This window comes from Carassius carassius, chromosome 21 (genome assembly GCF_963082965.1).
Source record: "Carassius carassius chromosome 21, fCarCar2.1, whole genome shotgun sequence".
Classification (NCBI taxonomy): Eukaryota; Metazoa; Chordata; class Actinopteri; order Cypriniformes; family Cyprinidae; genus Carassius; species Carassius carassius.
The window spans coordinates 20,785,167-20,810,104 of NC_081775.1; the positions used below are offsets into that span (position 1 = coordinate 20,785,167).

Sequence of the window (24,938 nt, forward strand, 5' to 3'; positions counted from 1 at the left end):
ATTTTCACAAAATTGTCAAATTACATACAAATGTAGAAATTCAAGTAAATCTAAGAAATTCCCTTATTTCTAATTTGTTTGATGATAATGCAGGGTATTTTTTCTTTACAGTAATTACAACTGAGCCTATAACAAACACCAGCACACACACTCCCCACACAGACAGAATCAGTACATGAGAAGGTTCTACATTACTACAATCAGCATCAGTCATCTCTGTTCCTGCCTTGACTGTGGTTTTACCAAGAGATTCACACCTGTTAGAGAGAGGGGTAGAGATCAAGTTCAACTTTAACTTGCCTTTATGTTTATAACTTTACTCTTGAAACCAAATGATAAATATGAAAAATAGTGATGAAATAATGATTACTTTGTATGTAATTTGCAGAGTGTTCCATCTGAATATGAACCAGCAGGACATTCATCACACACTGTATCACTGAATTCTGTTCCTACAGAAACACAAACAGAAATAGTTAACACGCAATTAATTGAATATCTCTAATTAAATGGTGTGATACTTATAACCTATGACCTAAGATCAGTTATGTTCTAGCTGAAATTTCCATACAAAAACAACACTACAATTTGTAACAGCGTTCACATCATAAATTAACTAGTGACATTATTGTTTAGTAGAATCTGCCACACAATAATTTGCCAAATCTGCCTAATCGCAATTGAGCAGACTTTGCCATATGGTTGTGCTATCAGTCACAAACACTGTGGTAAAAACTTAACCATTGTTTGTATGTCAGTGTTGAGTATGCAGTATAAAGCTGGAAAACTTTGGAACAATATGCAGAATTCCATATTTATTTATTATAAATGCAAGCAATGTTATTGTTCTCATCATCTCAGCCTATCAGTTTGTGTGGATAAAAATAGGTCATTTAGACAGATTACAATAGACTGACCCGTTTGGTTGATGTAATGTCCAGGTGAGCAGTTTGAATGTTTAATCGCCTTTTGACAGTTTGAGAAAAAGTCTATACAGTAATATCCTGGCAGAGGTTCACAAACTGTATTTGATTTTAATGTACATGCCTTTTTTACTCTCAGCCCATTACCTTTGACATGAAAGGAAACAAATGAGTCAACTGTAGTCAATTTGACAATGAGAATTCAATAAAAATACATTCAAAAACCACCATGACTCATTTAAAATAAACAGTTTTACTCACTTGGATCACATAATGAACAAGGCAGACATTCTGTCAGTCCATTAGGAGCATCAGTGTAGGTCTTCACATGGCATGAATCACATGTTGTGCTTGTGTACGCATCACAACGTTTATGAACTCGCTTTCCTAGAAAATAAGTCTGGAGTAAATAATCAAAAAAATAAAAGTAATTAGACTTGAGTAGGGCTGGGTAAAAATACACGTCCTATGAACAATCAGTATATTGATTCTGTAATGATTTTTGATTGATATTTTACTTTATGCCTATTTTCAGTGAAACCTATATAAATAGATTTAACACTGTATCTACATAACTTGGCCTGCCCCAGATGCCAAATGCTTATACAAATGAATGGAAAGTACCCAAAAAAGTATAGTTTATGCTAATGAGAGTGTGCCTGTTGCTTTGCATAGCCAACAGAAAAACTGCCAAAGTGGAACGAGGTTGGGGGGGGGGGGGGGGGGGGGTCATATGACCCCTTTAAGTATCTGACTTCTCCTGCATTGTGGTGATAAGTGAAGGACAATCAGACTTACCTGGATCACACATTGGGCAACACTCTCCATTAATTTCATATTCTGCATTATTGCAAATTGCCACACAAAGCACGATGTTCATGATGAGAAGTAGCAGCATTGCTAATAGATTTTTTTGCCTGAGCTGAAGAAGCTAAACGTGTTAGAAAGAAGAGACCTGTGTTAGATGGCTTTCAGAGAAAAATGACACAGACGAATTGTGCCAGACTCTAACAACTCCCCAGTGTTTAATTATTAAACATGTCTTCAATTTGGTCTTTTGTGCTTTGTCTCAATTACCCACTTGCCTTCTCTTTTAAATCCATTATACAAAAATGTATGGGTATTAAATATTTAATATTATTTATTAAATTATTGTTATTATTAATATACATTTTTTAATGAAAATTCCTAATTGCAATTCTATCAAATCTGATTCTGAGGCAGTTTACTGTGACTGGCTGAAGTATGGTCATAAATTCTGTCCTCTTCTTGTAAATAAATGGGACTTGTGCCAAAAGAAAAAAAAAAATTGTCTGTACCATTTACTGCACTTCGTTATTTGAAGTGAAAGTGAAGTGAAAGTGACATACAGCCAAGTATGGTGGCCCATACTCAGAATTCGTGCTCTGCTTTTAACCCATCCGAAGTGCACACACACAGCAGTGAACACACACAAACACTGTGAACACACACCCGGAGCAGTGGTGCAGCCATTTATGCTGCAGCGCCCGGGGAGCAGTTGGGGGTTCGATGCCTTGCTCAAGGGCACCTCAGTCATGGTATTCAAGGTGGAGAGAGCAATGTACATGCACTCCCCTCACCTACAATTCCTGCCGACCCGAGACTCGAACTCACAACCTTTCGACTGAGGTGCACTTGATATATATATATAAAGACAATTAAAAATGGTAAAAATTAATATTATTGATTATTGTAACATCTATCTATCCATCCATCCATCTGTCTGTCTAAATAGATCTACATTATCACTTTGTTATTATGGAGCAGTCATAAAATTGTATTACAAATAAGGACAATTTCAGCACAGTGATAAATACTGAGCAAAAACATGATAAAAATGAAACGGAGGCAAAAAAAAAAAAAATTGTTACTTACTTCTTAAGACACTTTTCCTTCGGAAAAAAACATGTATTTGATTTCTCAGTGGACCATCAAGTTTGCTAAAACAAAAAAAAGGCAAATAAATTTATACAGAAGTTGTGTGATGAACAACAGATGTGGCAGATTCAGTGGCAATTTATGAACGAAAGTCCACTGCCAGGTTGTATATGTTATCAAGAAAACTTGTGTTTAAAAAAAAAAAAAAAAATTGTTGCTGCTTTTATTATTTTGATGTAATGATAAACAGTATTTCAAAAGAATGCATAAAAAATGTTTGTGAATTAAAAATATATAATTAAAACAATCACAGCAGATTTCGTACTTCAGAAGGTGGGCCTTCATTTGATTCAGGAACTATTCTAGCTGTTCATGCCAAGCTGGAGAGAGAGGTGTTGTAATAATGTAAAATATGTGAAAAATATGTTTGTTTTTTTTGAACATCCTTGTATGAGAGCCTGTTCTAGTAAACCCCTAAAACAAAATCAAGGCTTTGTAAAAGAGCATAATAGAGCAAAAACATGTCACTTCCCTTTTTTTCTAGAACATATTGACATGTTGCTGTGATGGCCTTTTGGTAAGTGTGATTGTTGTGATGTATACAAATGTCAGAATGTATCAGTATTTAGTTCCTCTTTCACTTTATTGACAACTGCGCTTGAGCTACATTTATGAGTCAAACTTGATGATCATGTTCTGCAGCATGATTGGAGAATGCATTTGTGCTTTAGTTGAACCAATGAAATCTGACTCTCTGTACAGAAGAGCTGTGAATGTCTCACCTTGAGAATATCAAAAGCCATAGTTTCGAGAGGAATAAGTTTTTACTCTTCAATTCAATTTCAATTCAAGTTTATTTGTATAGCGCTTTTTACGATACAAATCATTACAAAGCAACTTTACAGAAAATTATGTTTCTACGATATTTAGTAGTAGATTATAAGTGGTGACTAAACCTAATTAAACCTAACCACTTATTAGATTATAATTGGTCGTTTCTAAACCTAAACGAAAATAAAACTGAAATAATTATCTTCGGGCCCAAGGAAAACTGTGTGTTTGATGTTGACCGTGGTTCTCTCGCACCGTATGAAACCCACTGCGCAAGAAATCTGGGCTTTCTGTTTGACCACAACTTAAAATTTGAGAAACAGATCAGTGCTGTTGTAAAGTCATGCTTTTTTCCAGCTCCACCAACTCTCTAAAGTTAAACCGTTTTTAACTCAGAGTTAAAACGTTTGACTCCTCACTGGGACACGCAAGTATGAGTCGATCACCCCTATCTTATTCAAATCCATTGGCTACCTATTAAATTTAGAATTGATTTAAAAATTTTACTATTTGTGTATAAAGCTCTAAACAATTTGCCCCCTCAGTACCTGACTGATCTGCTCTGTCTGTACACTCCTTCTTTGAGATCCAGTGATCACTGCCTTCTCATCCTGCCTATATCCAGGCTTAAAAAACGAGGTGACCGTGCTTTTGCGACTGCAGGCCCAAAACTTTGGAACAGTCTGCCTCTCTATATCAGACTGGCTCCTTCAGTTTCCATCTTCAAATCTTCTTTAAAGACTTTTTTGTTTTCTCTTGCTTTTGATGTTCATTGATTCTGATACTATTACTGCTTATTTTTTTTTCTTTTGTTTTATTTTTTCAGTTGTTTCTTTTGTCCTGTACTGCTCTGCATTTTATTCTCTGCTATGTACAGCACTTTGGTCAGCCTTGGTTGTTTTTAAATGTGCTTTATAAATAAATATTGTATTGTGACTGTCAGTTTGTGCGCATATGACAGGATTTTTCAGAAAAATGTATACAAGACAGTCAGTCAGCCTTTTTTTCTGCATCAGAAACAGGTAATATGTTTCGTAGCTTGGCAATGTTTCTAAGATGGAAGAATGCAGTTTTTGTAACATGGGAAATATGGTTTTCAAAAGACAAGTTGCTGTCTAATATAACACCCAGATTTTTGACTGTAGAGGAAGTAACAGTACATCCGTCTAGTTGCAAATTGTAATTTACAAGATTCGGTGTACTGTTTTTTGGTCCAATAATTAATATCTCTGTCTTACCCGAATTTAATAGGAGAAAATTATAGGTCATCCAGTCTTTAAAATTTTTAACACACTCTGTTAGCTTAGATAATTTAGAAGTTTCATCTGGTCTCGTTGAGAGCTGAGTATCATCAGCATAACAGTGCAAACTAATCCCGTATTTTGTAATAATACTACCAAGGGGCAACATGTATATTGAAAATAGAAGGGAACCTAGGACGGATCCTTGTGGCACTCCATATTTAACTGGTGATAAATGAGATGACTCCCCATTTAAATAAACAAAATGGTAGCGATCAGACAGGTAGGATCTAATCCATCTTGCCTGCCCTTGAATACCTGTATAGTTTTGTAATCGATCTATGAGTATGTCATGATCTATGGTGTCGAACGCAGCACTAAGATCAAGTAAAACTAGCAATGAGATGCAGCCTTGATCTGACGCAAGAAGCAGGTCATTTGTAATTTTAACAAGTGCAGTTTCTGTGCTATGGTGGGGCCAGAAACCTGACTGAAATTCTTCATACAGATCATTTTTTTGCAGGAAGGTGATCAATTGAGCACACACAACTTTTCTAAAATTTTAGACAAAAATGGAAGATTTAAAATAGGCCTATAATTTGCCAGTTCACTAGGATCTAGTTTTGGTTTCTTAATAAGAGGCTTAATAACAGCAAGCTTAAATGGTTTTGGGACGTGACCTACAGATAATGACGAGTTAATAATATTGAGAAGCGGTGCTTTGGCTACAGGTAATAACTCTTTCAGTAATTTAGTGGGTACAGGATCTAATAAACATGTTGTTGGTTTAAATACAGTGCTACATTTATTTAGCTCTTCCTGTCCTATAGCCGAAAAGCACTGCAGTTTATCTTTGGGTGTGATGGATGAAACTGAAGTGTTAGACACTGTAGAATCTACATTCGCTATTGTATTTCTAATGTTATCTATTTTATCAGTGAAGAAATTCATAAAGTCATTACTATCAAATGTTTATTGAATATTTGAATCCAGTAGCGTCTGGTTATTTATTAATTTAGCCACTGTGCTAAATAAAAACCTCTGTGATTGTTTTGGTTATTTTCAATTAGTTTGTGGATATGCTCTGTCCCTGAACTTCCATTCAGAAAGTCTAACAGCCAGTTGCACAGCAAAATGTTGAGCCCCAGCAGGACCAGTTTGTTAATGAGCTGTTGAGGGATGATTGTGTTGAATGCTGAACTGAAATCTATGAACAGCATTCTGTCGTACGAGTCTTTTTTTCTCTAGATGTGTGAGTGCTTAGTAGAGGGTAGTGGCGATGGCATCATCAGATGAGCGGTTGGAACAATCTGCAAACTGGAAGGGGTCCAGGGAGGGGGTGTCAGACTTGATGACGTGCATGACTAGCCATTCAAAGCACTTCAGGAGAATAGGGGTAAGTGCAACTGGAAACCAAAACTGGTCACTGAGTTTGTTCAACTCGTTTTGTGGTACGCACTGTGAAAGTTTCGAACCACATATACAGGGTATAGAAAATCTGGCAGAGGCTGAAAATAACCACAACAAGGCATTTTATTTTGTCTCTTATAAACACTTTATTTTCACAAAATTGACAAATTACATACAAATGTATAAATCCAAGCAAATCTTGGAAATTCCCTTATTGCTGATTTGCTTGATGATAGTGCAGGGTATTTTTTTCTTTACAATAATTACAAATTATCCTATAACAGACGCCAGCACACACACTCCCCACACAGACAGAATCAGTACATGAGAAGGTTCTCCATTACTACAATCAGCATCAGTCATCTCTGTTCCTGCCTTGACTGTGGTTTTACCAAGAGATTCACACCTGTTAGAGAGAGGGGTAGAGATCAAGTTCAACTTTAACTTATAACTTTACTCTTGAAACCTTTGGAAAATCAGTGTATAATAAATATCAAATGACAAATATGAAAAATAGTGATGAAATGATGATTCCCTTTCGATACTTCACTCATACTGCGTATGGGGAAAAGCTCCTTTTTTCCTCGATACTGAAGCCTTTTTTCAATAACGCAGAGCAACTGCACTGCCATTGGTTTAATCTGTAAACTTTTTTTAAACCAATGACAGCGCTGCGTAGCTGCGCGAGCCTGTGGCGATGCAGCGCGCCAAAGTCCGCCAAAATGGGCGGGGCGAATGGCTATATAAGCAGGCAATCGCCAGAGGAAATCAGATCTTACTCCTTCAGCGACGACTTCACTTCGCTGGATCTTTGCTGAACGCCTTCGCCTGGAACGAGCTCTCGCCGTCGAAGAGGCACCGCAGCGGACCAGCTGAGACCGCCGACGGCCTGCAGTGCCGGCGTTCTCGCAGACAGCCGCTTTTAGCGCCGGGTCCCACCTCATGCTTGGCGGCACGGCCGCTTTCGCATCAGGGTCAACCAGGCCTGTCTAGTAGCCCTGGAGCCTTTGATGAACCCGGATTGGTTCAGTCGTGGAGTACCCTTACAGGCGGTTTCCAGAAGGATGGTGCTCTCAACAGATGCGTCCAACCTGGGTTGGGGTGCTCTGTGCGAGGGCAGACCAGCCTTCGGCTCGTGGTCGCACGAGGAAAGCCATCTCCATATCAACTGCCTCGAGATGCTGGCAGTAGAACGAGCCCTTCAATCCTTTCAGGCGATCCTGGAAGGGCGCCACATCCTAGTCCAGTCGGACAGCATGACAGTGGTGTCCTACATAAATCACCAAGGCGGCCTTTCGTCCAGCCGCCTCTGCGCACTGGCAAAGCGCCTCTTGGAATGGGCATTACCCAGGTTGCGATCGCTCAAGGCGACACACATACCTGGCAAGACGAATCTGGGAGCAGACATGCTTTCGCGGAGCAATGTCCCCTCGGACGAGTGGATGCTCCATCCCCAGACGGTTCTCAAAATCTGGGAGATTTTCAGGAAGGCAGAGGTCGACCTCTTCGCCTCAGAAAGCAACTCTCATTGCCCAACTTATTTTTTAAAGGAAACAGATGCGCTGGCCCACGACTGGCCCAGCCTCCTTCTTTATGCTTTTCCCCTGATCGCTCTGATCCCTCAGGTCATCAGACGAGTCAGGGAAGACGGGCACAGAGTCCTCCTAGTGGCCCCACTCTGGAGGAGCCAAGTTTGGTCCTCGGAGCTATTCAGGCTTTCCATGAAAGCCCCATGGCCGATCCCCCTGAGACGGGACCTCTTCTCTCAGGCGAACAGGACAATCTGGCATCCACAGCCAGAACTCTGGGCTCTGCATGTATGGTCCCTCGATGGGAGCCTCTGAGCCTCCCCGGGGACGTGCTACACACCATTGCTCAGGCAAGAGCCCCATCTACAAGACGCCTCTACGCCCAGAAATGGTCAGTCTTCGTTGACTGGTGCTTAGCACAAAACAAAGACCCTGTTGAGTGTGACGTATCTCCGATACTGTCATTTCTCCAAGAGCGTTTAGACAAGGGTCTCACCCCTTCCACGCTCAAGGTTTACGTAGCAGCCATCGCAGCATTTCATGCTCCTATTGCTGGCCAATCAGTGGGTCGAAACAGCCTCATTGTGTGTTTCCTGAGAGGTTCTAGGCGGTTGAAGCCCCCACGTCCTCTTACTGTTCCCACTTGGGACCTTCACACGGTCCTTGGAGCACTCAAAGGACCTCCCTTTGAACCGCTGCGGTCAGCTGACCTTCGGCCCCTAACGCTCAAAACCGCTCTGCTACTTGCTCTAGCATCGGTCAAGCGTGTTGGCGATTTGCAGGCCCTCTCGGTGAGCCCTGCATGCCTTGAGTTTGGGCCCAATGACTCGAAGGTCATTTTAAAACCCAGGCATGGCTACGTTCCTAAAGTGTTCTCGACGCCATTCAGAGCACAGGTAATTTCCCTCTCAGCTCTGCCTCCGTTGTCAGGTGAGCGAGAGCTGGATTTACTCTGCCCAGTGAGGGCTTTGAGGATATACATTGAGCAGTCACAGCCGTTCAGGCAATCTGACCAGCTTTTTGTCTGCTTTGGTGGCTGCACCAAGGGGTCCTCGGTCTCAAAGCAACGCCTCTCGCGTTGGATAGTTGAAGCGATTGCTCTATGTTACTCCTCTATGGGCCTTGAGTGCCCCATAGGAGTAAGAGCCCACTCTACTAGAGGGATGGCCTCTTCATGGGCCTGGTCTAGTGGTGTCTCTATCAAGGACATCTGTGAGGCGGCCGGCTGGTCCTGATTCTAAAACTTGGATATCCCGACCTTGCATGCTCGGGTTCTTTTGGTTTGATACGACGGCCTCTAGCAGACTCCATCATCATACCACCTCCAGGGAGCTAGCTCCCTCTTAGCAGTGTAGCGTCAAGGGTTTGATGGCTCCGGCCTTCTCACTTATCCTCTGGACCCCAGGGTGTTCAAGATAAGTCTTGTCGTTCCCTACCGTGGCACGGCGCGGTTGAATTCGTTCCCCATACGCAGTATGAGTGAAGTATCGAAAGGGAACGTACTCGGTTACAAACGTAACCTCGGTTCCCTGAGATACGGAACGAGTACTGCGTTATATGCCGTGCCACGAGGCTGCGGGTTCAGTGTCGTCGCTTCAGTCGTATGACCTGATTTCCTCTGGCGATTGCCTGCTTATTATATAGCCATTCGCCCCACCCATTTTGGCGGGCTTTGGCGCGCTGCATCGCCACAGGCTCGCGCAGCTACGCAGCACTGTCATTGGTTTACAAAAGTTTACAGATTAAACCAATGGCAGTGCAGTTGCACTGCATTATTGAAAAAAGGCTTCAGTATCGAGGAAAAAAGGAGCTTTTCCCCATACGCAGTACTCGTTCCGTATCTCAGTGAACCGAGGTTACGTTTGTAACCGAGTACGTTACTTTGAATGTAATTTGCAGAGTGTTCCATTTGAATATGAACCAGCAGCAAATTCATCACACACTGCATCACTGAATTCTGTTCCTATTTAAATTGACAGCAAATCAGAGGGTGGTTTTACCCCTTCTGACATGCACAGTATATACTCATGGGTTTTACTTGCATTATTTATATTTAGTAGTACTAGTATTGTAGGCACATCTCACCCACCTGTTTCACTGATATACTGTCCAGGGTTACATTTGAGTGTGTACATTGAGAGTGTTTCATAGCTAATCTACAGCTGCCTTTTTGATTTTCATTAATGCAGTAAAATCCCTTTAGTGGTCCACAAACAGTATCTGAAGACTGAGTACAGGCTTTCTTTATTGTTAATGTTTGTTCTGTGAAAAATAAATGGATAAAATGCATTAAATACTTGAAACAGTATACAAAGGATTAGAATAGAATTTACCACCAGGCTCAGGTGTTCAGAATTTAAATCTCTCTCACTTTCTTTGCACACAGTACAAGGCAAGCATGTAGTGAGTCTATTGGGTTCATCTGTGTACGTCATTGCAGGACATGGAGCACAAGTTGTATTGGCATCCTCAGAGCAATGCCAAAAAACATGGTTCCCTATGATGAAAACATTTGCATTAAGGTACTTTTAGGCTTTTTTAATAATACTGATAGTTTTTTTAAGGATTGCTCATTGTTGTTCATGTCACATGTACAACATAACTGTATTAGTTTATCACAGTAACAAATACTTAATGTAAAAGTTACTTACCAGGTGAACACATGGAGCAGCATTGTCCATTCATCTCATATTCATTCTTACTACACTCACTGAAACATGGTTTACAGTTCCATATGACAATAGCAGCAGTTGAAATGACCCGTAAAATAGTCATAATTCTACATCATAATAAATAGATCATACTAAACTGATGATCTGATTTCTGCAGCTTCCAATCCGAAGAAGACTTTCAAAGAGGTGTTTCCTCATAACACGTTGAATAAATGTTAACATTCTGGAAAAATTAAAAATAAAATGTATTATCTTAATTATGAACACAGTGGTTTGTAGTGCAAACAATTTGACCATTTACTGCACTTCGTTATTCCCTACAGTGGCTAATGAACCAGAGATCTCACACATGACCAGAAAATGGCTTACTTCTGAATTGAAAAATAATGTGGATAGCTCACCCAAAAATGAATAAAATCACAGCCATTTCCCTATGATTCTTAGGGATCCTTCAATATTGTAGATATTGTGCACAGAACATTTCTATCCCTGTCCTTTTAAATAGAATGTTGACAAATAGCTTAGTGATTAAAGAACATAGTTTGAATCTAATGTAATGTAAAATCAGTTTTTAAAGTGAAATCTTTAAACTTTCTTTGTGTGCTTCCAAACTACATCCATTCTCACTTTGTTATTATGAAGCAGTCATAAAATTGTATTAAAAATTAAGATTAATTTCAGCAGTGGTAAATACTGAGAAAAAAAACACAATAAAAATTAAACCGAGGCAAAAATAGTTATACTTACTTCTTAAGACACAGTCCAGCTTGACCTTCCCTACTACTAATGATTTAAACAATCCTGTTGACAACGTTTAAAAAAAAATCCAGTGCCAATTTCCTTTGCTTTCTCATTGGATCATTGAGTTTGCTAAAAAAAAACAACAATGTGATTTCTGGTTCTGTTTATCCAGTCATAAACAAACCATGCTGACCACTAAAGTCCACTGCCCAGTTGTATAAGTTATCAAGAGAACTGATAGCCTGACTTCGTCAGACTTTGTACTTCCGCTCAATTTCAGTTCGCTTCTGTACTGACTACGAAGCAAATCGAAGTAGCAGAGTTTGGTATTACCAGGCTAGAGAACTGAGGTTTTGTTTAAACAATTTTGTTGTTGTTACTTTTATTATTTTGATGTAATGATTAACAGTATATCAAAAGAATGCATCAAAATAATCTTTGTGAATTAAAAATGTATGTTTAAATCATTAAATTAGAATTACACTTCTGATTGTCTTTGACTTAATCAGGGTGAACACATTAAAATGAGGTTCAGTTTGTTAACATTAGTTATGCATTCATTATTATGAACTACCAATGGACAATGCTTCCACATCTCATTTTGTAAACGTATCGGGAGTCACAGAGGTAGAAATTGGCAGTGAAAGAACAAAAAATTATATTTAAAATAAAACAGGACAATTTCAGCACAATAAACATGAGAAAAAATTTAACAGAGGTAAAAGATTCAGATATACTGACAAACATTAGTTCTACTTACTTAATAAAATGCACAGTCCAGCTCAATATACTTGTCATGTTAGCAAAACCTAGTTTATAAATAAGCTTGTTGTCAGTGATTAAAAAAAGTTCCTGCTTCCTGTGGTAAACAACTGCAGCTGCTTTCATGTGTTTGCAGAGCATCAATTTTTCTGTGTTCTTTCTTCTACATAGAGCTGCATCTGTTTAAAGGCAGAAAGAAAACATTCTGTATAATAATGCATCAAGACAACATGTAACTTTCTTTTTTCATTAACATGTTTTCATGTCGCTGTGATGTATATGTATATGTATATATGTATACAAAGGTTATCTATTACAAACACAGTTATTAGTTTCCTTCTCTCCACAACAAATCCTCTAAAGTTTAGGCTTAAAAATGTCAATCCAAAAACAAATGAATTTAAGGTGAATCTGATGCCTACCTTTTTCATTCGGAACCTGAATGAACAAGTTTGTGTCACATGTCTGATGATCATGTTCTGCAGCATGATTTAAGAATGATCCTAAAGCATTTGTGCTTTATTTGAAGCAATGAAATCTGACTCTCTGTACAGAAAGAACTCTGAATGTCTCACCTTGAGAATATCAGAAGTCATCGTTTTGAGAGGAATGAGTTTTGCCTCTTCCATGTGAACTTCCTGCTCATCTGCTACAATCCATGGAAAATCCTGTAAAAAATACACAAAACATAAGACAAGAATGTGAATTTTACATTTTCTTTTGTCCTGAAATTACAAACCCATATTTGGTTCTTTTGTTCTGCAAAAGAGGAAATTTGGAAGAATGTTGATAATCAAACAGTTTTGGCGACCAATGGGAAATGTGAAAACAATAGAAGGAACTATATAAGAGTTCACATTAGGTTTGCATGTAGAGCATATTTTTGTGCAACATCTGAGAATAAAGTCGTGGTTTTCAGGTTTCCCAGCAGTTCACTTAGATATCCAGTCAACAGAGTGAACTAAAGACAAGAAAAGACGAGAGTAAAACAAATTATGGTTTAAAACATACAGCTGCTTTAACACACCTTGATGACCTGAACTTTCTCCATGTTTCTTGTGGCAGCTTCTCTGGTGTGTACCAGCAATGTGAATGTGCATCCTACAGAGTGGAAGAAAATACACAATTTAAATGTAAATCTATTAAAACTTTGTTTAATAAGTGTGAGCTCAATTACTGGAATCAAACGTTTTGTGGCGATGGCTGAGCTCCTACCTGGAGGATTATTGTCTAGAACAGCATCACATACGCTGATTTTTAAGATCATCGCTCTCAGCAGCTGCTCCACATGAGACAGCAGAGTCTCTGAGCTGACACAGCAAAACCCAACACACACTTATCAGAAAAATGCATGACTCCCACCTGGATTTTAAAACACTAAATCCACTGTCACTCACCTGATGGACAGCAGCGGAGGCTGTGAGATCTCAAACACAAATCTCTCCACTGGATGATGCTCTTTATCCATGATCACCAATACAACCTTCTCAGCCTCATTCTGCACAAAGAGCAAGTCTTGTTTTCCCACTGTTCAGATGGAAACCATTCTAATCATATCGATTAGCCTGTTTTTTGGTAAATAAGTACGTTAATCAAATATGAAATAAAAACCTCACCTTCTCTATCAGTGGCTTGACACAATAGAGCGTGTCTTGAATGTACTGATTTAACTCAGGATGACATGACATCTGTCAAATTAAACAAAAGTGGTCAAATACCTTCAGCAACATGTCTATTTCGCTTTTCCCATCGCATGATGAATTAGCAAAGCTGTGCCCGTTCGTACTGTCATCAATCTTAAAATCATTACCTGCACAGGTACGTTGTATTTCTTCCTTTTCTCAAAAATACCAGATGGATAGATCTCTCGGACATATAGGATGAGGTGAATGGCCACTTCCAAAAACTCACACAGTATGTCAGCAACAACTGAAAAAGACCAAAATAAAAAGAATATTCACAATGACGTTATTTGAAAGCTGTACAGTGCATTACATTACCACATGAACTACAAAAATTACCTTGGCCAAAATTAAGGTCCTGCCTCGTCAGAGTGGCCATACTGAAGCAGCCAAATTATATGCAACAACCTTTAATGAAAAGAGGAGCGTCTCGTTTATAAAATATCAGCGATCATGCATTATAGTTGCTCCAGAATAATGTAAGTGTTCAGAAAAAGAAAAAAAAAACGTAAAAAAAGAAAACTATTACTGTAATACACTCAGTCCGATTACTGGGAAAGTGTCTGTCATCCACAAATAAACAGTAAATAAACAAACATATCATAAAACACTTCTCGAAGGATGTTTACCATAGAATGATGTTTACGCTTTTCTTCTGTAACCGGCAAGAGAACCGCAGCGCTGTATACCTGCTGCCACCTACCGGAGCGGAAGAGGAACGCGACAACGAACCTGTGTTCTAAAATAATAAGGAACAGATGACTGCATCTTGTATGTATGTATTTATATGCAGTAAATAAGTATGTCGGTAGTAAGACCAAAGATCTCATATAAACTGTATGACAACAGGTAAAATAACTTATTTTGGTGCAAAATAAATGACACCTCTCTGAACAAACAATTGGCAGGTGAGAAAGACTATTATCTGAACAATCTAACCATTATCTGACATGTATCCGCTTCTTCAGGGATTTCATAAAACATTATTTATTTATTTATTTATTTATGTAAAGCAATTCATGAAATAATTATTTATTCACATGTAGTCCTGCATAATAAAAGCCTATTTAATTCAGGGGACCTGACCAGCAGTTTATTTTCATTTAACCAGGACAGCATGTAGCCTAATTCAGGGATTTCATTTATGACAGGCTGTGAGCAAAGGTTTACCTAAATGACCTTATGGACCCGCTGCTCTTTAGAAATTACATACATAAAACTAATTGTATTTACTTCCCAGTTGATGTCCTGAGAACCTGTGAGTATTCAAATTATGCCTTGATTCGCAATGGATTTGCCGATAAAGTAGGAAAATAATCAGAACAGTCATTCGATCAGTAGCTTACTAGATTGTAACTGTATTACTGCAGTACATACTTGAGTACTTACCGTAAGTATGCAGTAAATACTTATACAAAATAGCTGTATATACTATGTACACTGGACTCTGTACACTGTTTTATCCTATTTATTAACACTTCTTTATTGTGGATCACTGAATTGCTGAATTATTAACTTTTCAAAACACAGCAACATCCATAGGTGGAAAGTAAATACAACCTTAAGCTATCCAAAAGACACTTTCTTGAAGTGAAAAGTAGCAGGATAAGCCTTTGTTTAAAGAGTTTGCTAGTAGTTTCTCCTTTTTATCTGTCTTTACTTTGTAGCTGATTGAGGAACAGAGAGCTGGAAGGAAATGGAGTCCAATGAGGCCAGTGTTCAATACAACTGCTGGAATGAAGACAACATGAACATGCAAGTGCTGCATTCACAGTCCAGACTGATTGGGTGAGAATCTACTCTATATATTTCATATAACTGATAAACTATTTTCAGAATTGTGATTAGAGTCAATCAAATAACTCATGTCAATCACACCTGTGCCCATATAGTCTCTATAACAGACTGTGCGTTGGACGTTTTGGCATTGTTATGAAAGTGGCAGTGTATTTGGCTGTGATGGTAGTTATATACATTATTGGATACATCACAGGATACTACGTTCACCGATGCTGAAGAGGACACTATATTGACGGAAATTACTATTTATGGAACTGGCTGTTATTTGAAACATTAATTATGTCCATTAAAGAAGTAAAATTTATAAAAATGTGTTTTTAAATAAATTACTTTTATTTTAACAGAGTATCTTAACCAGTGTTAACAAATCAAATACTTGAATTCAAAAACAGATTTTATTTTATTTTTTATTTGAATGTCAGTGACCATCTCATGTCCAAAAGTGCATGTAACACAGCCACCATACATTGCCTTTAATTTGCTATTACACCAAGAATAAAATAAAGTTTACAGTAAACACTTTACAGAGAGTTTTCATTTTTGGTTAATGCCTTATCATGACTAACAAGGAACAACACTTTTACAGCAGCTTTTAGCAGTCTTTGTACATAAACTATGGTTCAAACATTTGGGGTCAGTAAGATGAATTTTTTTTTTAAAGACAATATTTTTATTTAGCAAGTATGGATTAAATTGGTCAAAGGTGACAGTAAACACATTAAAACATTGATAATAATATAAAATGTTGTATAGTAAAGGCTGCAGCTTTTACTTCACATGACTAAATATAAAACTGTATATTCCACAATAGTTTTTACTGTATTTTTGATCAAATGAATGCAGCCTTGCTGACCACAAGAGACCTTTAAAACATTAAAAATATCTTACCAACCTCAAAAATTGGAATGGTGTATACCAAGTAATTTTATCATTTTATGTTGAATATTATTACCATTTTAAGAATTAAAACAAAACCTAATGCATTAACAATTGTTAGCAAATTGAAAATTATTTTACACTGTTTACACTTAACATTGCGTTTGACATCACTCCTAGTCATAGATGATTTTAATAGTATCCACATCCTGCTCTTCTAGCATTTGCTTAATAATTTCATCTTTGAATGGAGAAAACAAACTTGCATTTACTTTGACAATCCATGCTGTGATCCTTTGGTTAGTATAATACTCGTCCTCCTGAGTTTCCATCATTTCATTCACTTCGTTCTCATTTTCCATCTCAATAGCCGAATTAGAGAATGGCTGAGTAAGTCTGTCCTTAGATACACTCGATGAATCCTTCATCCTTTCTGTCATCACTTCTCTGTCTCTGTCACTGATGTTACTGGGCTCTACATCCTGTGGCAGCCCTGCTGATACACCAGGGATCTTGTCCTGTCTCAGGTCTTGGTTTTGAACCTGCAGACTATCATTAAAAACAGCGAGTCTATTGCAGATCAGCGGACATCCCTGCCTTTGTCTACTGAACAATGCCTTGTCCATCCTTAAGCTGGTGCACAAGATATTGGCTTTCTTCTCCTGACATCCTACTCCCCAGCTTGACACACAGGTTTTTGCACTAGACATGGAGATAGTGGTTATTCTTGGGCTGTGTATTGGAGGCAGCGAGCTACTCTTCGTCAAAGTCCTGCCATCGTTCCCCTTCGCCATTAAAACCTTACGAGGTTTGATAGTTTGATCTTTTTCATTTCCAGCAAGTTTCCACCCTGATGATAAATGGTAGGATCCCTTCATTCCAATCAACTCCAGACAGATGGGCAAAGATGGACTGGGGGTCTTAAATGTCTCAAATGTATGGAAATTCTCCTGGATGTTAAGAGTTTTGCTAGATCCACTCTTCCATTTTGTCCTGTGGTCCCAAATGTCATTCCTCTGGGTCATTATTTTTTTGGAACTTTTTAATAGGAGCAAAATGGACAACTGTCAGTGTCATGTAGCATGATGGACTGTCCTGAGGGACAGTATCCTTCTTGCATCTCTTATAAACAGCTCAGACTTATTCTCCTCCTCTTTACATTTCCTGAGTTGGCCAGTCATCTGATCTGTAACCAAACCCGCAGTATTCATGTGCTCCACAGGCACAAACAAACATAGGATGCAAACAATGCTACTGTCACTTCACTAAACATGTCTGAAGATGTGCATTTTTAAATAGTTACTGCTAACCTAACCTAATTATAAACTGAATTATGAGACCAACTAGTAGTTTTGATATTGATGCAGATGTCTCTCATCCAGAGTTTCAAAAGTTCCTATACAGAGTCATCCTGAGGTTAAAAAACTTGCTCAAGGAAGTAAACTTGATATTGAAAGATTTGACAGTGTACTTTTATAGCTTACCCAACTGAAAGATTCAGCAAAACAGGGAAAGTGTACAAAAAATGTTATTTTTATTTTATTGACAAGGACAAAGTAACTTCAACAACATTAATTATATTAGAAGTAAATCTGTACACTAAGGTGGAAACAAACTTTTATACAAAAGACAGGAGTGTAAATGAGAACCATTGAAATCCAACTTTTAAATTAATAGCCATTTTAATTTAATGAGAGAGAAAACTTTATGAAAAGTGGGGTAAATTAATTACAAAATTAAAAAGAAAACCAACAGCTGAATTTTGTTATCGGATGACAGTTAGATTGCTGACATCGGACATCAGGTCAGTTTTTGATGGGTAAACCACTTTAAGGTTTCCATCTATGTCCATGACCTTCACTTGCAGTACGGTCAGCTCCGAGGAGGTTGGGTCCTCTGCAGGACGATCTGAAATCACATCCATCTCTTCATCCGAGCCCGCATCCTCTTTTGCATCAAAGGTTAATTTATTAAGCTCTGCCATTTTCTGAAATAGAAGCAAGAATAGTCAGAGAAAATGCATAAATATTTCGCTAATAACCATGGATGCTGTTTTCCACTGTAAATATGCATAGCTTACTAAATGCATGAATGTTTGTGTAATGAGGATAGCTGTGTAAACAGATGCCTTTTTTAATTGACTTGGTACTTAGTAATAGCATAACTGCTAATGAATGCGGATAAACTGAATTCAATGACCCAGCTTAACGACTGATTTAATGGCACTGATTATTCAGAGTGTCTTTTATAGTGAAATATTTAGTAGTTATTTGAGCTGTCGTAAATGAAGATTGTGCGAAAGTGGAACAGGTCATTCACAGGTATCACGGAGAAAATCTCACAGCTGCAATCTAAACCAAATCCTCGGTTTTATCTTCCTTGTCACATTTCAGGGTTTTCCATCACGTCAGGTAGTTTTTACACAATTGCAAAATAGGATTTTTAGGTTTTTGCTATAAATTAGGAATGTTAATTAAACCAAACAAAAAAATGGACAGATAAAATCAGCAGCAGCCAAGGGGCTCTTGAATTGCACTTGTATTATGTGATGGTGCAATGCCTCCGAGACACTGTACACCGTGTGTGTGTGTCTGTGTGTGTGTGTGCAGAAAGATGAGCTCATTTCTTCCACTAGAGTATCAGCATTCAAAAGCTGTGCAGTCAAATAGCATAACAATGCTAATCCAATCTAGCACTCTTACAGAGCAGACCCAAATCAGTGCCTTCACTGTAGAGTAGGATAACTCATATAAAATATGATATATTATTTACAGCATAGCAATACTAGCACAAATCAATATTGAAACAAAAAGCAACCAAAATCAAACAAACAAAAAATTGACAATCCTACCCATCTCTTAACTACAGACACTGCAGGATCGATACTGATAGAGGAATGATTTAGTTGTGATTCTACTGTCATACAATTTGGTTGATATGTAAATAAACACAAAATGCAAAATGAAATACATCTTATAACATAGAATATAAAACAGAACACTAGTAGTATCTTACTATTATCAGTGCATCCATGACATCTTTACAGATCTGCAGACTGGTGGAGTCACCTCTAAAAACAGCTCTTGTGTGGACCTCTTAATCTGCAAAGACAGAAGTTTGCTAAAAATGCTGTTTGGCAAAAATAATACTAACTATTATAATAAAAATGCAATAATTTTTTAACAATTGTCATAGTACTTTTCTTTTAAATGTGAAAAGAAAAATTATAAAATAAACATTTGCATTAATAATATTGTATTTTATTTTGATGACATACTTTCAATGCCATTCTGGATAAAGAAATAATAAATGTCATAAACAAAAACAAAAAAAAACATGAAGCAATAAAATCAGTCGAGTTGACCATGCCATTCACCTTCATCATCAAGACCTGAAATAACGTTTGCATACTGTACTTCACTTAATTTGCTTAGATTACCTTTGTCTTCTCGCTGTTTGTGATTGGTGGGAATGAGACCACATGATCCTCTGAGTCAATCAAGCAGGGGTAAAGATCTTTCCCATCAAGGAGTTGAAGGTATCTGGGATGAAGAATTAAAAGTTGGGAATACGTCCATGAAATGCTGAATAATGAATTAATTCACTGTGTCACAGTTCAGTATTTGTACTTAGTGTTCTGTGCAGTCAGTGCGATTACATGGATGAAATTACACCAATTACCCACAACAACAGGATAGGTGTCTGACAAACGAGGGATATTTTTCGGATCACTAAACAATGCCATTGAAGAGCATGACCTAGCCCTTTTACATTGGGAATGATGTTAGATTTTGCACAAAACCACTAATTTTCTTAACAGATTGTGCCCTCCACAGTTTCAAACTATACTGTAGACAAGTGAAGTGAAGTGACATACAGCCAAGTATGGTGACCCATACTCAGAATTCATGCTGTGCATTTAACCCATCCAAAGTGCACAAACACAGCAGTGAACACACACCGTGAACACACACCCGGAGCAGTGGTCATAATAATATTAATAATATTAAATATTTACCACTATTAATATTATATAATCAGGTATTCAACATGCACTTTCTTACTTGTGGAGTCCTGAAACGTTTTGTCGCTTTTTCTGTTTTCTCTGTTCATCTGCTTCTTCCTGAAGCATCTTCAGAAGTTCAGCTGCCTTCATCTCCTTACGACCCAGAGGAGCTATCTACACACATTGACAATACTATCATATATATATGTCGCAGCAATATTTAAATGAAAATTGTTATCATTTTAATTTTTTCCGCGGAAGTGCTGGATTGTTAATATAATCAGCTAAAAGGGTTTCTGTCACTATATTCACAATATAGCATAAAATGTTTCTTAGATTATTACTTACGTTTGTTCTTTTGCATATACACTGCTGTTCAAAAGTTTGGAATCTGTAAGTTTTTTTTAAAGATGTTTATTATGCTCATCAGGGCTGTATCTATCGGATTAAAAATACAGAAAAAAAATATTTTGTGAAAAATGAATAAGTTTTCCATTTCAATATACTTTAAAATTGTATTTCTTCCTGTGAGGCAAAGCTGAATTTTCAGCATCATTAGGCTACTCCATTCTTCAGTGTCAAATGATCCTTCAGAAATCATTCTAATATGCTGATTTATTATCAATGTTGGAAACAATTGTGCTGCATAATATTGTTGGGGACTTGTGATACTTTTTTCAGGATTATTTGATAAATAAGAAATTAAAAAGAAATTATGTTACAAACAATATACGCTACTACTCAAAAGTTTGAGGTCAGTATTTTATTATTATTATTTTTTAATTAATTATTTTATTTAGCAAGGATGTGTTAAATGGATAAAAAGTTATAGTAAAAACTTATATTATTACTATTGTTAGAAAAGATCTCTATTTTGAATAAATGCTGTTTTTTTTATTACTTTTATACATCAAAGAATCAAAGAGAAAAGTATCACAGGTTCCAAACAAATATTAAGCAGCATGACAGTTTCCACACTGACAATAAATCAGCATATTAAAATGATTTGTGAAGGATCATGTGACACTGAAGACTGGAGTAACGTCTGATGACAATTCAGTGCTGCATCACAGAAATAAATGATATTTTAAAGTATATTTAAATAGGAAATCAATATTAGAAATTGCAATAATATTCCACAATTTTACAGTTTTTTTTAATCAAATAAATACAGCCTTGATGAACATAAGAGACTCCATTAAAAATCTCACTGATCCCAAACCTTTGAACAGCAGTGTAAATGAAACCATCATTTATGAGAATGAAGCAATGTAACACATCCTTCTGTGCAACAGCCTGTGGCCTCTTAGATAGGTGCCGAATTCACTGTCAACACAAAAGAAACAACAGCCAGAAAAAAGACTGTTCATTTATTATTAAAAACTGAGGATTATGGGACTTCTCTGTGTCATTAGTCAGCTGGTGGCTTTGAAACCAGATTCCCGCAATTCACAAAAACTGTACGGTTTTTAAATATTCATCATTCCTGCATTGTTTGCCGGTTATGCAACTAGTGGAGATGCTTTGATTGATGAGTTACGTAACAAACCCCTGGGACAGTTTAGATTGTGTCAAGATTATTTAATTGTGGATTTTTTACAAAAAGAATACTAATTATTCATACGGAAATACCTTCAGTGTATCTGGTGGCCTGGCGTCATACAACAGAGGAGCCTTCAGCAAGCCAAGGTCATGAGTTGCAATGGTTGCTGTTGTTCTTTTGGCACAAATCTCATCGTGAAGTTTGGTCTGCAGACAGAATACATGATATTTGTATAAGCTTATATAAAATATATCTTAAAAAGACAGATAGACAGAATACAAGAGTTCTGATGGATGTGATATTTATTTAAACTTGTGTCACCTGAGCAACTAAGAATCGCTTGAGTGCATTTCCTTGTCTGAGGTTAATGCCTTTTACAATGCAGCACACAATGTATGGCCGAACATCATTGACGCCTGCAGAGACTTTGACTGTCACAGCCGTGGGTGCTTTGGATACATGCAGAACTCTGACAACCATCCTATTAAGCTCATCCACTTCCTCTGCCTCTTTTCTGCCTTTCTGCTTTGCACCGCTTTTCTTCTTTGAGATGTTCCTGCCTCCATCAAGCTTCTCGCTCACCTCTCCATCCTGCTGCTTGCCTTTCCCTTTCCCCCTCCCACCTGCCCTCAGGTAGTCTAGGACTGATTTAGTCTGGCAGCCATTCACCATCTTCTCAAGCCTCTTGTCCTTCAGCTTGTTCCCTTTAAAATTGGTCTCCTTCAGCTTGAGGCAGTTGGCCAACTCAAATGGAAGCTCTTGGAGCTTGTTGCTGGAGAGCTCCAAAACCTGAAACAGAAGAGAGTGAGTCTGTATTTTCTGTATGCTAATCACTGTATTAATATACAGAGAGAATAAATTGTATTAATTTTGAGTACATAATACACCAAGTACATTGTTTAAAATTAATTTTAAAAAAAAATCACTCATTGGAATTGATATTTACAGAACGATTTTTTTTTTATTAAATTCAAAATGTTAAAAAAATCTGAGACTAATAGTGTAAAACTTCCATTTATCATTTATCCATTTATATAATAAAAAATAAAATACAATTACATACTATAGACCCCAAAATACAAATAATAATAATGAATTGTAGTAATATTTTAAATACTTATCTATACAGTTTATGGTACGTATACACCAATTTTTATAATTACTTTTAAAAATCACAAATTATAATTTATATTTAACTCTATATAGTTATTAAATTTAAAAGGTCCAAAAGTCTGAGACCCGTAATGGAATGCTTCCATTTAGCATTGTTTTCAAATTTAATTCAAACATTTTAACTATTAATTATAGGCTTGTTATCATAATAATAATAATAATAGCAATAATAATAATAAAATTAATATCCTGATAATAGGAATAAAAATTATAAATTCTACATACAATAATAAAAATACAAAACTAAATCGTGTGTACATAATAAACCACCAACACTCTTTGTATTTACTTTCAAAATCACAGCTGATTAAAATGTATATGTATTGAACCACTGAACACATACAGTGAGAATAGTAGATTTAGTGAGGAAACGCACCTTCAGCGCAGGCAGGTTATGAACCTCGCTGCTCAGCTCCTCTATCGCGTTTTCTGACGCAATGATGCTGCTGAGGAGCTCCAGGCTGGAGCACCAGAAGTCATCTGGGAGCCGAGAGTGCATTTTTGGACACATTGATGCTGGCGAGCTTCACACACTTGCTCAGGCCATCCGGCAGAGCAGTGATGCTGTTACAGCTGACATTTAAAGTGTTGAGCTCGCTCAGTGCACAGATCTCCTCGGGCAAAGCCTTCAGCTGGTTGACAGACAAATCCAGGACTTTGATCGCCTTCAGTTCACCGATGCTTTTTGGGACTGAAGTGAGCTTGTTCCTGCAGAGGATCAGACTCTGTAGATGAGACAGATGTCTGATGTTCTCGTGGATCTCATGTAAACTGGGACATTGACTGATCTCCAGGTAGTTTAGGAGCGAGAGGTAATAAAGTCGCGCGTGAAGTCCGCCGCTGCTCTGGATCTTTTTGTCAACCGTTGAACCCTGAAGCACCAGCTCACGCCTGTTCTCCTTTTCTGCCTATTCTATTTCTGGCCAAATATTCAATGAGCTGACTTCAGCCATGCTGTCCAATGTAACCCAGAACTTGGACGCCTGGACGCAACCCGGAAGAGTTTAATTAATAAGATATCGGTTTTTCATCCATTTCCTATTAAAATGAAATTAACTTAATTAAGCGTTGGATTTGGTATTTAGGATTTTCATATTTCATATTTTAATAGTAATATTTTACATACTGTCTTAGGGTAACTCTCCCATTTTTAACCAGAACCATTATAAAGGACTACAAGAACCAGCATCCCTTCTTTTTCGTCTGGACTTTTGATTCACTAAAGTGACTCGAATCTTTTGAATCAGTTCATCTAAAAGATTCTTTCAATGATTCTTTCTTTGGCTTAGGTCGAGGGACGGTAGGTGGCGAAATAGTATATTTATTCAATGTGCATATTATATACATATAAAAATAAATATAGAAAAATAAATTAAAATAATATGATTAATAAAATAAAAATAAAATTCAGCATGTGATTGGAGTTTATCAAATGTTTTTCTTAATTTCTCGTCCCACTGTGCATCTACAAAGAATTGTGGCCGTACACACTTATGAAGATAGAATACAATAAACTATTAAGAAATGTGTGAATTAAATAGAAAAAAGAATACGAAAAAGTATACGACTATACGAAAGTGAACGAAAATGATTCGTTCACCTAAAAGATTCATTCAAGCATTCAAGAACGAACGAAAAACTCGCGCATGCGCACACGATTCAGTTGTCAACGGTGGTTATGGAGATAAACGTGGGCAACTGATATATCTGGGTAAACAACTTATTTGTCCAAATTGTATCTGCCAATTAGTGAATAATAGTCCTACATAACAATAATAGTCATGACTTAGGTATTTATAATACGCGGCAAACCTCTGAATACATGTGCAATATTTAAATGCAGACTTAAC

At 37.3% G+C, this 24,938-nt stretch overlaps 4 protein-coding genes across 9 annotated transcripts; 1 reads left to right on the forward strand and 3 right to left on the reverse strand.

Annotated features, from left to right (window-relative positions):
- Positions 1-366: 366 nt before the first annotated feature.
- Positions 367-2,899, reverse strand: LOC132097818 (tumor necrosis factor receptor superfamily member 14-like). Its single transcript, XM_059503765.1, has 5 exons — positions 2,820-2,899; positions 1,722-1,854; positions 1,185-1,310; positions 918-1,070; positions 367-452 (listed from the first exon to the last, which is right to left on the reverse strand). Exons 2-5 carry the CDS (start codon positions 1,819-1,821, stop codon positions 367-369), a joined length of 465 nt encoding a protein of 154 aa, XP_059359748.1. The 5' UTR covers positions 1,822-1,854; positions 2,820-2,899.
- Positions 2,900-11,781: 8,882 nt separating this feature from the next.
- On the reverse strand, positions 11,782-15,426 carry LOC132097195 (mitotic spindle assembly checkpoint protein MAD2B-like). 6 transcript variants are annotated; one of them, XM_059502832.1, is made up of 9 exons: positions 15,351-15,426; positions 14,030-14,098; positions 13,819-13,937; positions 13,625-13,696; positions 13,406-13,506; positions 13,224-13,318; positions 13,036-13,109; positions 12,584-12,676; positions 11,782-12,187 (listed from the first exon to the last, which is right to left on the reverse strand). In XM_059502832.1, the coding sequence occupies exons 2-9, from the start codon at positions 14,067-14,069 to the stop codon at positions 12,149-12,151; spliced, it is 633 nt and encodes a 210-aa protein (XP_059358815.1). In that variant the 5' UTR covers positions 14,070-14,098; positions 15,351-15,426; the 3' UTR covers positions 11,782-12,148. The 6 variants fall into 6 exon arrangements, with proteins under 6 accessions (XP_059358815.1, XP_059358816.1, XP_059358812.1 ...); XM_059502833.1 differs by lacking the exon at positions 15,351-15,426 and adding an exon at positions 15,251-15,269; XM_059502829.1 differs by lacking the exon at positions 15,351-15,426 and adding an exon at positions 14,320-14,385.
- LOC132097196 (small integral membrane protein 1-like) lies at positions 15,387-15,706 on the forward strand. Its single transcript, XM_059502835.1, has 2 exons — positions 15,387-15,478; positions 15,583-15,706. The coding sequence occupies exons 1-2, from the start codon at positions 15,387-15,389 to the stop codon at positions 15,704-15,706; spliced, it is 216 nt and encodes a 71-aa protein (XP_059358818.1).
- Positions 15,707-18,063: 2,357 nt separating this feature from the next.
- On the reverse strand, positions 18,064-24,041 carry lrrc47 (leucine rich repeat containing 47). The gene is given in 9 exon segments (XM_059502836.1): positions 18,064-18,353; positions 19,382-19,428; positions 19,431-19,467; positions 19,806-19,908; positions 20,431-20,546; positions 22,005-22,121; positions 22,237-22,704; positions 23,465-23,582; positions 23,584-24,041. Coding segments are annotated over 9 exon segments (1,686 nt in total). The 3' UTR covers positions 18,064-18,131.
- Positions 24,042-24,938: the final 897 nt, after the last annotated feature.

Bases quoted from the DNA above. Each gene is read 5' to 3' on its own strand.
- LOC132097195 (XM_059502832.1), bottom strand. From the start codon at position 14,069: ATGGCCACTCTGACGAGGCAGGACCTTAATTTTGGCCAAG. The intron at 13,938-14,029 runs GTAATTTTTGTA...GGTCTTTTTCAG, and splicing joins GGACCTTAATTTTGGCCAAG to TTGTTGCTGACATACTGTGT. The intron at 13,110-13,223 runs GTAGGAGCTCAG...TCCACTCTGTAG, and splicing joins TCTAGACAATAATCCTCCAG to GATGCACATTCACATTGCTG.
- LOC132097818 (XM_059503765.1), bottom strand. From the start codon at position 1,821: ATGCTGCTACTTCTCATCATGAACATCGTGCTTTGTGTGGCAATTTGC. The intron at 1,311-1,721 runs GTAAGTCTGATT...CTTATTTTCTAG, and splicing joins TTGCCCAATGTGTGATCCAG to GAAAGCGAGTTCATAAACGT. The intron at 453-917 runs GTCAGTCTATTG...GTGTTTCTGTAG, and splicing joins ACATTACATCAACCAAACGG to GAACAGAATTCAGTGATACA.
- LOC132097196 (XM_059502835.1), top strand. From the start codon at position 15,387: ATGGAGTCCAATGAGGCCAGTGTTCAATACAACTGCTGGAATGAAGAC. The intron at 15,479-15,582 runs GTGAGAATCTAC...GTGCCCATATAG, and splicing joins TCACAGTCCAGACTGATTGG to TCTCTATAACAGACTGTGCG.